This window comes from Zea mays, chromosome 3 (assembly GCF_902167145.1).
Source record: "Zea mays cultivar B73 chromosome 3, Zm-B73-REFERENCE-NAM-5.0, whole genome shotgun sequence".
Classification (NCBI taxonomy): domain Eukaryota; kingdom Viridiplantae; phylum Streptophyta; class Magnoliopsida; order Poales; family Poaceae; genus Zea; species Zea mays.
Window position 1 is genome coordinate 140,824,176 of NC_050098.1, and position 10,611 is coordinate 140,834,786.

At 42.0% G+C, this 10,611-nt stretch overlaps 1 protein-coding gene, 2 long non-coding RNA genes and 1 pseudogene across 3 annotated transcripts; all 4 read left to right on the forward strand.

Moving 5' to 3' along the window:
* Positions 1-594: 594 nt before the first annotated feature.
* Positions 595-1,129, forward strand: LOC103650632 (uncharacterized). Its single transcript, XR_564290.2, has 3 exons — positions 595-780; positions 884-918; positions 1,054-1,129. It is a non-coding gene; the product is annotated as an uncharacterized lncRNA (long non-coding RNA).
* A 640-nt stretch (positions 1,130-1,769) lies between these two features.
* Positions 1,770-2,411, forward strand: LOC103650631 (uncharacterized). The gene is made up of 3 exons (XR_564289.2): positions 1,770-1,840; positions 2,187-2,232; positions 2,330-2,411. It is a non-coding gene; the product is annotated as an uncharacterized lncRNA (long non-coding RNA).
* Positions 2,412-3,268: 857 nt separating this feature from the next.
* On the forward strand, positions 3,269-4,506 carry LOC103652218 (two-component response regulator ORR6-like; annotated as a pseudogene).
* Positions 4,507-5,588: 1,082 nt separating this feature from the next.
* On the forward strand, positions 5,589-7,242 carry LOC103652219 (amino acid permease 6). The gene is made up of 3 exons (XM_020550915.1): positions 5,589-6,190; positions 6,306-6,399; positions 6,456-7,242. The coding sequence occupies exons 1-3, from the start codon at positions 5,932-5,934 to the stop codon at positions 7,102-7,104; spliced, it is 1,002 nt and encodes a 333-aa protein (XP_020406504.1). The 5' UTR covers positions 5,589-5,931; the 3' UTR covers positions 7,105-7,242.
* The last annotated feature ends 3,369 nt before the right edge of the window (positions 7,243-10,611 follow it).

Sequence of the window (10,611 nt, forward strand, 5' to 3'; positions counted from 1 at the left end):
TGAATGCAAAAGAATAATTGGTGGTTTCATAGTGCTGCCTTGCTTTTCTGTTACCTATTTAATCTGCAAGAACGACATGGACAGTTGGGGGTACAAGTAGCACTACATGGGTTAATGTTGTGTTGCATATTATTAATCAGGTTTAGACACATTTGGCTTATCTACTTAATCACCATGAACTGGAAACTGTGTGATTTTACTAGGAGGGTTGTAGGACTTTTGACAGAACACCTGAGTTTGCTTTCATTTCTTTTTCATTTAATTTGTCTGTATGGACATGTTCTCTTTTGCTTGGATACCACAAATATAATTGGTTACTGAGATTTTGGGATTAGGTCACCAAATGAAAGGTGCATTTCAAGTTTTGCTTCTGTGATGTTTCCAATTTTATTTTCAGTTATTTCACCTGTTTTGCTAACTTATTGTCTGAAAGTCTGACTAGGCACATTATACATATTTCTGTGGAAATGAAACTGTATGGTAGTTGGTTGCAGACTAATTGTTGATTGTAAAATCCAGGTAACAAAGCTGCTGGAAGAACCCCATTGGACTGGGAGACCAGGGTGAAGATAACTCTGGGCATAGCACGCGGAATGGCTTACCTTCACTCCGTGGGTAGCGGCGTGAAGTTCATTCACGGGAACATCAAGTCAAGCAACATCCTTCTCTCACAGGAACTCGGCGCCTGCGTCACCGAGTTCGGCCTTGCCCAGCTCATGTCCACGCCCCACGTCCACCCACTGCACACGGAATGGCTTACCTTCACTCCGTGTGTCTCAAGTATGGCTTATCTTCTATGACTATGCATGTGTTTTTCAAGCAATACTTGGTACTCGAGCATCAGATATCATAAAGCTTGCTCCTTTTTGTCTCCATTTATCAGTCGAGGGGGAGTCACCAACGAACGACCCACAATTGGTAAGCCTCATTATTTGACTGGATTTTTTATTTCGCCTCTATAGAATACTTCTCATTACCTAACCGCTTTGTTCTCTTGCCATTTCTGATTCTGCTGTTATGATACTGATGGAATCCTCATTCGCCGCTGCTAAGGAGTTTGAGCAGGACTAGAGAGGAGACGTCAGTTCTTCCTCCTCCGCTCAGTGCGACCATTGTCCCTGTCCCCCAACTCTGAACTCTTAGAACAATTATGATCACTGCCACTCCCCGCTCATTTTTTCTGAAGGGGAAATATCCATCTTCTTGTTGTTTTGTACCGTTGGATACTTTAGCATATTTCTCATACTACTAGGAGTGTAGGTAAGGAGTCCACACACGAGTTTGTAAACACCATGTGTAAGGGAGTTCACCAATGTGATGTGCCTCACCTACAGGGGTGCTGCTTTGTCACCACCCTTGTGCCTTGTCCAGGTGCTGCTTACTAGCCTCTTATTTTGTTTCTGAATTCAGGATCTTATGTTGGTCCTACAAGTAACATTAAAGCACTTCCCTCCCTGTTGGCATTAAAACCCCTAGTGTGGTTGTTGTGTTGTACTGTTGTTTGTACTAGGCGAGCATCACTTCCAATTTGTTGTAGTAGCCTTTTCTTGCTACTTCATGGATCTTGGGTCTTCGGTTGTTGAGTTATTTGCTTCAGCAATTGGCCTTCTGACTTAGAGCTTTTGGATTTGTAGGCATTGCTGGTTGTCTTGAAGAAGATGATGGTGGGCTCTTCCCACCACCACCAGCTATAGAGGAAGGGAAGTCTGTGGCTGACAAGGGCCTGCCCCGCAATTGTGGTGGCAGAGAAGGTGGTGGCGCGATTAGGGCAGCCACAACACCCCATCATCTGGGCGAGGCGGTAGCATCATACTTGTCATCATCCCGTCACATAGCTTTGGTATTATTTCTGGTTTTTGGCTCATGTGCACGTTTGTTGGTATCACTAATCATTTTCACTTTAGTTATAATGATAGCCTAAATCCATGGTTTTTATTGCCTATAGTTTGTTAGTTTCTCTGGCTTTGCAGTAGTTGCCTAAAAACTGAAAGTATATGAACACTTCTCTATTAGATAATGTGATTTATTAGAGTTAAGAAAATTGATGTGTATGATATAGACATTTGAGCTGGGGCTAATGCTCGTTTACATCTTATTATTGTTGTTGTATGCTTGTGTGCTTAATTTGTTGTTTCTATAGATTAATGTGAGGTATAATCTTGTTTTCGGCTCTCCTGATGTTATAGCTGTTGAGTGCAAGAAATCACATGCAAGCTGGATTGTGTTAGACAAGTAATGGTCAACTACTAAATCAGTAGTTTCTTTAATACATCCTGCATTATCTAATTGTTATTTTTGCTTATTAAATTGTATGTTGCTGCTGCTCAAGGATTTGAAGCATGAGGAGAAGCATTGTGGGGGAGAAGCTTCAGTGCAACATTGTTGTTCTATAGGGATCAACATCCTCAAGATCGCTTGGAAAACTTTCGCACAAAACTCATAATGCAAGCATATGTTTTATTGGAAAAGTTTTCCAAGCTGAATTTCTGAAAGCCTCCTCACTACTTTAGTTATGCTGAATTGGAATTTGCAACTAGGGGTTTCTAACAAGTAAATTTCTTAGCTAAAGGTGGATTTTGGTCTGTTCATCGACGTGTCCTTTCTGATGGTGGTGTTGTTTGTTAGCGACAAAATCATCAATCAAAGATTGTAATTTTATTGCGTCGTTGTTTTGTATCAATTTTTAAGTTGCTGTAGCAATGCACGGGCACCCTACTAGTATATATATATATATATATATATATATATATATATATATATATATATATATATATATATATAGTATTTAGAGCTCTGGGCTCTATTTAACTACAAAAAGCCCCGACCAGGTGTGCAGACCGCACCAGACCCTTTTTGGCTTATTGTACCTAACTGTGCTTACGCTAAATTATAATACGAGTTATGCTGATGTGTGTATCAGTTTATGCAAATATAGTCTGCACATATTACGTGCATCGGGCCCACAATCCGGCCCACGCGTTCACAATTATTCAGTCCCACGCCGACACTATAAAAACACCCCACGCCGCCAGGGATTAGGTTTTAGCGGCGGTGGCGGTTCCCTCGGGCATGCGAGCGATGGTGATCCTGGGGGCCAGCAGCGGTGTCGCCTTGAGGCAGGCGACCGACGGCGGCGCTCCACCAGGAACGAGCGACAACGACGCTCCGAGGCAGGCGGGCAAGCGGTGACGGCGCTGTCGAAGCGGACGGACGACGGCAGCGCACCCTAGGCCCGGCGACAACGGCGGTTGTCCCTTCCGTCTCTGCGATGGCCACCGCCGCCGCCGCTCCAGCATCTGTGGCGCCGTCCCTTGCACCCAAGGCCAACGACAGCAGGAAGGCGGTGGTGCCCGTGGACGCGTCGGTGCTGGAGAAGCACGTGCTGGCGGTGGACGACAAATCCGTGGACCGCGCCGCGATCGCCAGGATCCTGCGCGGCTCTAGGTATAGTGACCGCCGTGGAGTCGGCGACGCGCGCGCTGGAGTTGCTCGCGATGGGCCTGCTCCCCAGCGTCAGCATGATCATCACCGACTACTGGATGGCTGGGATGACCGGGTACGAGCTGCTCAAGCACGTCAAGGAGTCGGCGGCGCTCAGGGGCATCTACATCGTCATCATGTCGTCTATGACCATCGTGATTTATACATTTTTCAAACAAAATTTTACGATAGCTCTTATTGCATTTCACGCTTCCACTAAAAAGCAAGTGCCACATTCGTCGTTACAAAACAGATCATTGATTTACGCTAAAATTCGTATCCATTTACGTTGTTTCGGATCACGTTTTACGCTTAAATCCACCTGACCTAGAACCCGAGCACGAGCGGAGCGCGATTTTCACGTCGTAATTTAGGCAACATTCGTCGTTACGAAATAGATTGATGATGTACGATAAAATTTGTACCTATTTACGCTGTTTGGTTCACGTTTTACGCTAAAATTTGACCAAGCCAAAATCCGTGCACGATCGAACGTGATCAATTTTCACGCCGTAAATTTTGGACCTCATTCGCTGTTACGAAACAGGTCTATAATTTACGTAAATTTCGTATTCATTTACGTTGTTTTAGCTCACGTTTTACGCCGGAATCTGCCCTAGCCAGAACCCGCGCACGATTGGGTGCACGCGATTTTCACGCCGTAATTTTGGGCTTCGTTTGCTGTTACAAAACAAATATATGATTTACGCTAAATTTCGTACTCATTTACGCTGTTTTAGCTCACCTTTTACGCTGGAATCCGCCCGAGCAGAACCCGCGAACTGCGGCTGTAAATTAAAATTTATTTCCTTCTACTAATGCTCTCAAACCGTAACTGTCCCTTTATTTACGCGATTATGCAGCACGTCTTTCCTTATATCAAACCGGTCAAGATTTATATAATGCATGGTTTATGCTATCATGTTACACATCGTTATGAAGTCGTAAACGGTTTATTTACGCATCGTTATGCAGTCGTTAACCGCCGCCAATACCACTGATACGAACGTGGACGAGTGGCTGTAAATGAGAATTTGTTTCCTCCCGTAATTGTGTCTTTATTTACGCGAACGTGGAGCACGTCTTTCCTTATCTCAAACCGGTGGATATTTAAATGTTGCATGGTTTACGCTATCATGTTACACAGCGTTATGCAGTCGTAAACGGTGTACACATGGTAATATTTGTTTCCGTGATTCGTGGCCCAAAAGATTCCTTCTATGCATGATTTATGCACATTTCTACATATATTTATGCATGCGTATATCGCCTGTCACGTCTTATCTAGGATTCGTGGCTATCATATGCATGACTGACGCATGCTCGTGGACAGTGGGCCGACCGCGACCTGGTTGGCGTCCTGGCTGAGGCTTCCCCTACTAACGGAAGCCCAGGGCTTCCATTATATATATATATATATATATATATATATATATATATATATATATATATATATATATATATATATATATATATATATATATATATATATATATATATCCTCTAAATTGATCATGCTCAAATCAGCCCTTCTTGGGGTTCCTAGGGTATTGTCTGTCCCGATAAATACAAAATTTCCGGAATAATATAAAAAAGAAATAATATAATAAATAGGAGTAAAATAAAGTATTGATATACTTAGAATTACATAAGCAAATGCCAATGTACTAAAAAAAGAAAAAAGTATCTAATCTAAAGGACTCATTTTCTTTGCCGAGATGTAAGGGGCCATTTTGGGATTCCATTTCTTAATACCATGACCAAAATGAACTCCCGCTTCTATCATCTCTTTCAAATTGATGTTCCAATATCTTCTTGTCATTTTTTCCACACTTCCTTTTTTTTCTTTTTTCGTGTTACCATTACGGAATTCATTTCTTTTTGAAGATTAAGAAAGAGCCGAAATAGCTTGAAATAAATAATAATTGTTCCAATGGAACCTCTATATATATATATATATATATATATATATATATATATATATATATATATATATATATATATATATATATATATATATATATATATATATATATATATATATATATATATATATCGTGGCTCACTCGTCAGGGAGCAGAGTCGGTCAGAATCCCAGTTGAGAAGGAAGAGCCGAAGAGGTGAGCTAGCTAGGGGAGTAGGGGGAGATAATGAGCGACGACAGGAGAACGGTAGCGTACGATGCTGAAGCCGGCGACGGTCATGAGAGGCAAGGTATGTTGTTCACATGCATGACACGTACTAGCTGTTGTGATCTGATCGTCAAATTGATCTTGATGGGTCTGGATAACACATGCTGAATGCATGCACACGCACTCGGTTTCAGTTAATCTTGATATAGTATGGGTCCATCGTGCCGCCCATCAGTTTGCTCTCCAGGAGCAGGGCTAAGCTAGCTTATACAGTTGCGCCAGCTGAACGGATCGATATAACAGCTCAGCTGTGCACTGGATGCATGCTGCGTGGACAGCAGGGACGGTGTGGACGGCGACGTCGCACATTGTCGCCGTGGTGGCGGGCTCCGGCGTGCTGGCGCTGCCGTGGACGGTGGCGCAGTTGGGGTGGGTGCTGGGCCCCCTCGTCCTGGTGGGCTTCTCCTGCGTCACCTACTACACCTCCGCGCTCCTCGCCGACTGCTACCGCTACCCGGACCCCGTCCACGGCGCCGTCGTCAACCGCCAGTACGTCGACGCTGTCCGCTGCTACCTGGGTATGCTATGGATCGATGCATCATACTCGCTCCGTATATATATGAAATCTTTATGTCGTCTGACGGCCTCTCGTTCAATGCTCCATGGACGACGACGACGACGACGTACGTAAAGACCGGAAGTACGTGGTGCTGTGCGGGTGCGCGCAGTACGTGAACCTATGGGCCACTCTCGTCGGCTACACCATCACCGCCAGCGCCAGCATGATGTGAGTTACTTATTACTTCACGGAACGTCACGGAGCGCCAGCGCCAGTATATGAAATCAGGCCATGAAGCGGGCCTCTTTCTACGGCCTCGGCGCCGCCACTGCCTTCTACCTCGCGCTGGGCTGCGCCGGCTACGCCGCCTTCGGGGACGACGCGCCGGGGAACGTCCTCACGGGCTTCGCCTTCCACGAGCCCTCCTGGCTCGTCGACGCCGCCAACGCCTGCGTCGTCGTACACCTCGTCGGCGCCTACCAGGTGTTCGCGCAGCCCATCTTCGCGAGGCTCGAGAGCTGCGCCGCGTGCCGCTGGCCCGACGCCAAACTCGTCAACGCCACCTACTACGTGCGCGTGCCGCCGTTCCTCCTGCGCTCCGCGTCGTCGCCGCCCACCGTGGCCGTAGCGCCGCTCAAGCTCGTGCTGCGCACCATCGTCATCATGTTCACGACGCTCGTGGCCATGCTGCTGCCCTTCTTCAACGCCGTGCTGGGCCTCATCGGCGCGCTGGGATTCTGGCCGCTCTCCGTCTACTTCCCTGTCAGCATGCACATGGCCAGGCTCAACATCCGCCGCGGCGAGCTCCGGTGGTGGGCGCTGCAGGCCATGAGCTTCGTCTGCCTCCTCGTCTCCATCGGCGCCAGCATCGGCTCCGTGCAGGACATCGTGCACAACCTCAAGGCCGCCGTGCCATTCAAGACCGTAAATTGATTAACAATACTGTGTAAAGCAGTTCATTCTGGTGTTCCGACTGGAAAAAATCTACATAACCTTATGATCTTTAAATAGTAGTCTACATTACCACATCATCTTTAAAACTGTTGGTTTAACTTTCTCATCTTTCCAAAACCATAATCCCCTGTGCACTTTTAGTTTGCGATTTTAATGACTTGTCACTGATTATGTGGCATAAATTGCGTCTATTTCAGTTCTGTCATCTAGTGTCCAAACTTTATATAATTTTACACACAAATCGTTAATTAGGTATTATATTTGTCCTAAATTTTCTGAAATTTTAGAAGTAACAATTTGATTAGTAAAATAAAAAAACTACATAAAAAATCTTAATATTTTTGTCCCTCATTTATTTTTTTATCTTTTGAGGCTAAAAAATTTAGTAGAGCTAAATAATACTATTAATAAATGACTAAATTTTTTGTTAAGTTTATTAGCAAGTTAAGTGGTCTTTGTGTTAATCACTAACTAAATCAGTTTATATTTGTTTTTTAGAAACACTTAGCAAATAATAATAATAATATGATCTCTAATTTTTACACAAACTTTCTCTTAGATAAATTAACGTACACAAATATTTTAAAAATTTTCTTAGAAATTTGAACTCGGACTCATTATTTACATAAATATTTTTGAGAAATTTATATGTTTCTAGATTTAAAGTTCTAAGAAAATTTTAGAATTATTTGTTTATGTTAGTTTAGCTAGGCAAAGGCTGTGTAAAAATTCCATCATTTTATTAATGTACCCTAAGTGTTTCTAAAAATAAAATTTAAAATTTATTTAGGGCCTATTTGTTTGAGATTATAATCTGCCTAGATTATATAATCTAGCAAATTTTGAACTAAGTGTTAATTTAAAATTTGTTAGATTATGTAATCTGGACAGATTATAATCCCAAACAAACACTCGCCTTAGTTAGTAATTAGAAGAAAGATCGCTTAACTTGCTTAATAAAACTAACAAAAAAATAGTTGTTTGGTAATAGTATTATTTGTATTTAGTTTTTTTAGTAATGAAGCCGCTACTTCTAAAATTACGGGAAAATCAGGGCAAATGTAATATCTAACTATCAATTTTTTTAGGAAAATTATATAAATTTTGGATACTAGTAGAAGACAGAATTAAAAAAGACAAAACGAATGCCAGTTAAATTAATGCCATGTTATCAAAATCGTCAACTAAATTGTCTAGAAGGTTATTTAATTTGTCTGGTTTTTGTAAAACTGAAGGGATTGGAAGTTATGTAGACTTTTTCACCTGCCGAGTGCAGGCAGTCCCTATAGCTATAGCCAACACATCTAGTTTTGTGTATGGGAAAAGAGGGAACACGTTGCACTACTCTACCGCCTGCCTCCACTTTTATGTTTTATCTCTTTATCATGGAATATAGATTTGCTCTAGAACGATATAATTTAAACATAGTATATTAGCTTAAGGAACATTAATCAATTGTATCTTTGCTGGCAGGTATATCCTTCCTTTACCGCTGTTTGCTGTTGGACATCGAATCCAATAGAGTATTAGAGCAACTCCAACAGTTTGCTTAAAACTTGTTGCCCAAAACGTGTTATTGGGGACCGTTGAAAATAAAATACCCTTTACAAAGATGTACATACACATTAGAACGCTAATACTTCGTCCCTTAAATTTTTTAAAACGTAACCTGGGCTGCTGCACGCTTGTTTGGGCCACCAGAATATTTGTTGGTCAGTATTGCTATCCCACACGAACGTTCATTCACACATTCCAATCACCAACTTCACAAACAATGGCAGCAACAAAAAAAACTGCAAGTTCAATGAAAAACATGAACACTTACCAGACACTTGTAGACACGAACACACACATGTATCAGATAGTTTGTATCAGTAAGTACTCAATAATGACAAACTCTCAAGGACCCTCCCGCCGCCGGCCAGCACCTATCTCAACTACTAATGCTAGGAATAGAGCTAATGTGCGGAGTCATCGGAGCAAGAGAGATAGCAAGTTAATACCTGGAGGTTGTCTAATCTGCTTGTGCTGTTGTGGACGGAGCGACATCGAGGGCGATGGTTGAACGCCGCCTCTTGTGATTCAGAGCTCATCAAATCGTGTAGATTGTCGGACCCGCCAGATGCCGGCGTCGATGTTGCGGCCGCGATGGAGGCGGCAAGACCCAACTGAGACACGTTCATCTCGACGAGTTTGAGACACGAGCGGATGCGCTTGCTTCTCCTGTCATGGCTTGACCTGTTGCGCGCGAGGATGAAATTACACGCGGGAAATAGGTGGGACGTGAGCGCGCGAGAGTATTGGGGAGGTTTTCGCCTCACACAAATAAACGGGAGCGCTCGGCCAGAATGCGGGACGACAAAAAAGTTGGGAAAAGCTGCGGGGTTTGTTGGAGTACGGGAATACGAAGTTTACCCCTAAAAGTGCTTTTTCGGGTCTGTTTGGTGTCGTTCTTGGAGTTGCTCTTTGTTCGTGTTACAAGAGAGATGCAGTTTGCATATCAGCTAGAGTATCGCAATCTATGATATGTACTGTTGATCATTTGTTCTCAAATGCTATAAATCAAGAACAAGACAATACCATTGTTAATGGTTAAAGGACTTCGTCCTTCGAAGCATTATTTTCTTTCGGATATAATGATCTCATGACAAAGAGTCATAAGAGCATACCTTCATCATTATAACATATAGATGTGAATATAAATAAGAAAGTAAAAGAACACAAAGGAATAGAGATTATGATGACAATGTATCAATGATATATTCATACTTATATTTCATAAACATGAATAAACATCAATAATATTCATATTATATCAGTACCTTCGGCTTGCCAGAAGGTATATGTAACACCCTGAATTTGGGGTATAAATTTTTTTCTAATATTCACCAAATTCGGTTGTTACCCTCTTTTCCAGTTGCCTTTCTTTATCTTTTCAAAATAGTGGAGGAATATTTTGTTTTTTTATATAGTTGTTTGATGTATTAACAAAACCTTAAGGTCTCGTTTGTTTCCTTTCATTTTGAGGTATTGGAATCTTACTAATGAAATAGGCTATTTTTTTAGGATGTGACATTCCACCACTTTCCAAAGTTATCATATAAGCCTATCTCAAATTCATGGGGTGAGAAATGGAAATTGATTCTATAGATTTGCATACTATTTTTCCGATGTACAAGTTATAACACACTCTTCTACTTGCTTCGCTATAACATAAATATAGTATATAACTATCTCTCTCATATGATTTAGGATAATATACAAATATATTACATATATAAATATATGAACTTAATTAGTTTTGTTTAAATTATAATTATTAAAATGGAATTGAATTCCAATGAAACAAACGGGGCCTAAGGGAATAATGATTGTTGCACCATGCTGTAATAGAGTTATTTTGGTCGGACGCCTTGAGTGTGCATCCATTTGATTCGTGGATCATTCTTATGTATAAATTTAATTGGAAAAAGAGAACGGATAAAG

Bases quoted from the DNA above. Each gene is read 5' to 3' on its own strand.
- LOC103652219 (XM_020550915.1), top strand. From the start codon at position 5,932: ATGCATGCTGCGTGGACAGCAGGGACGGTGTGGACGGCGACGTCGCAC. The intron at 6,191-6,305 runs GTATGCTATGGA...ACGTACGTAAAG, and splicing joins CGCTGTCCGCTGCTACCTGG to ACCGGAAGTACGTGGTGCTG. The intron at 6,400-6,455 runs GTGAGTTACTTA...CAGTATATGAAA, and splicing joins ACCGCCAGCGCCAGCATGAT to TCAGGCCATGAAGCGGGCCT.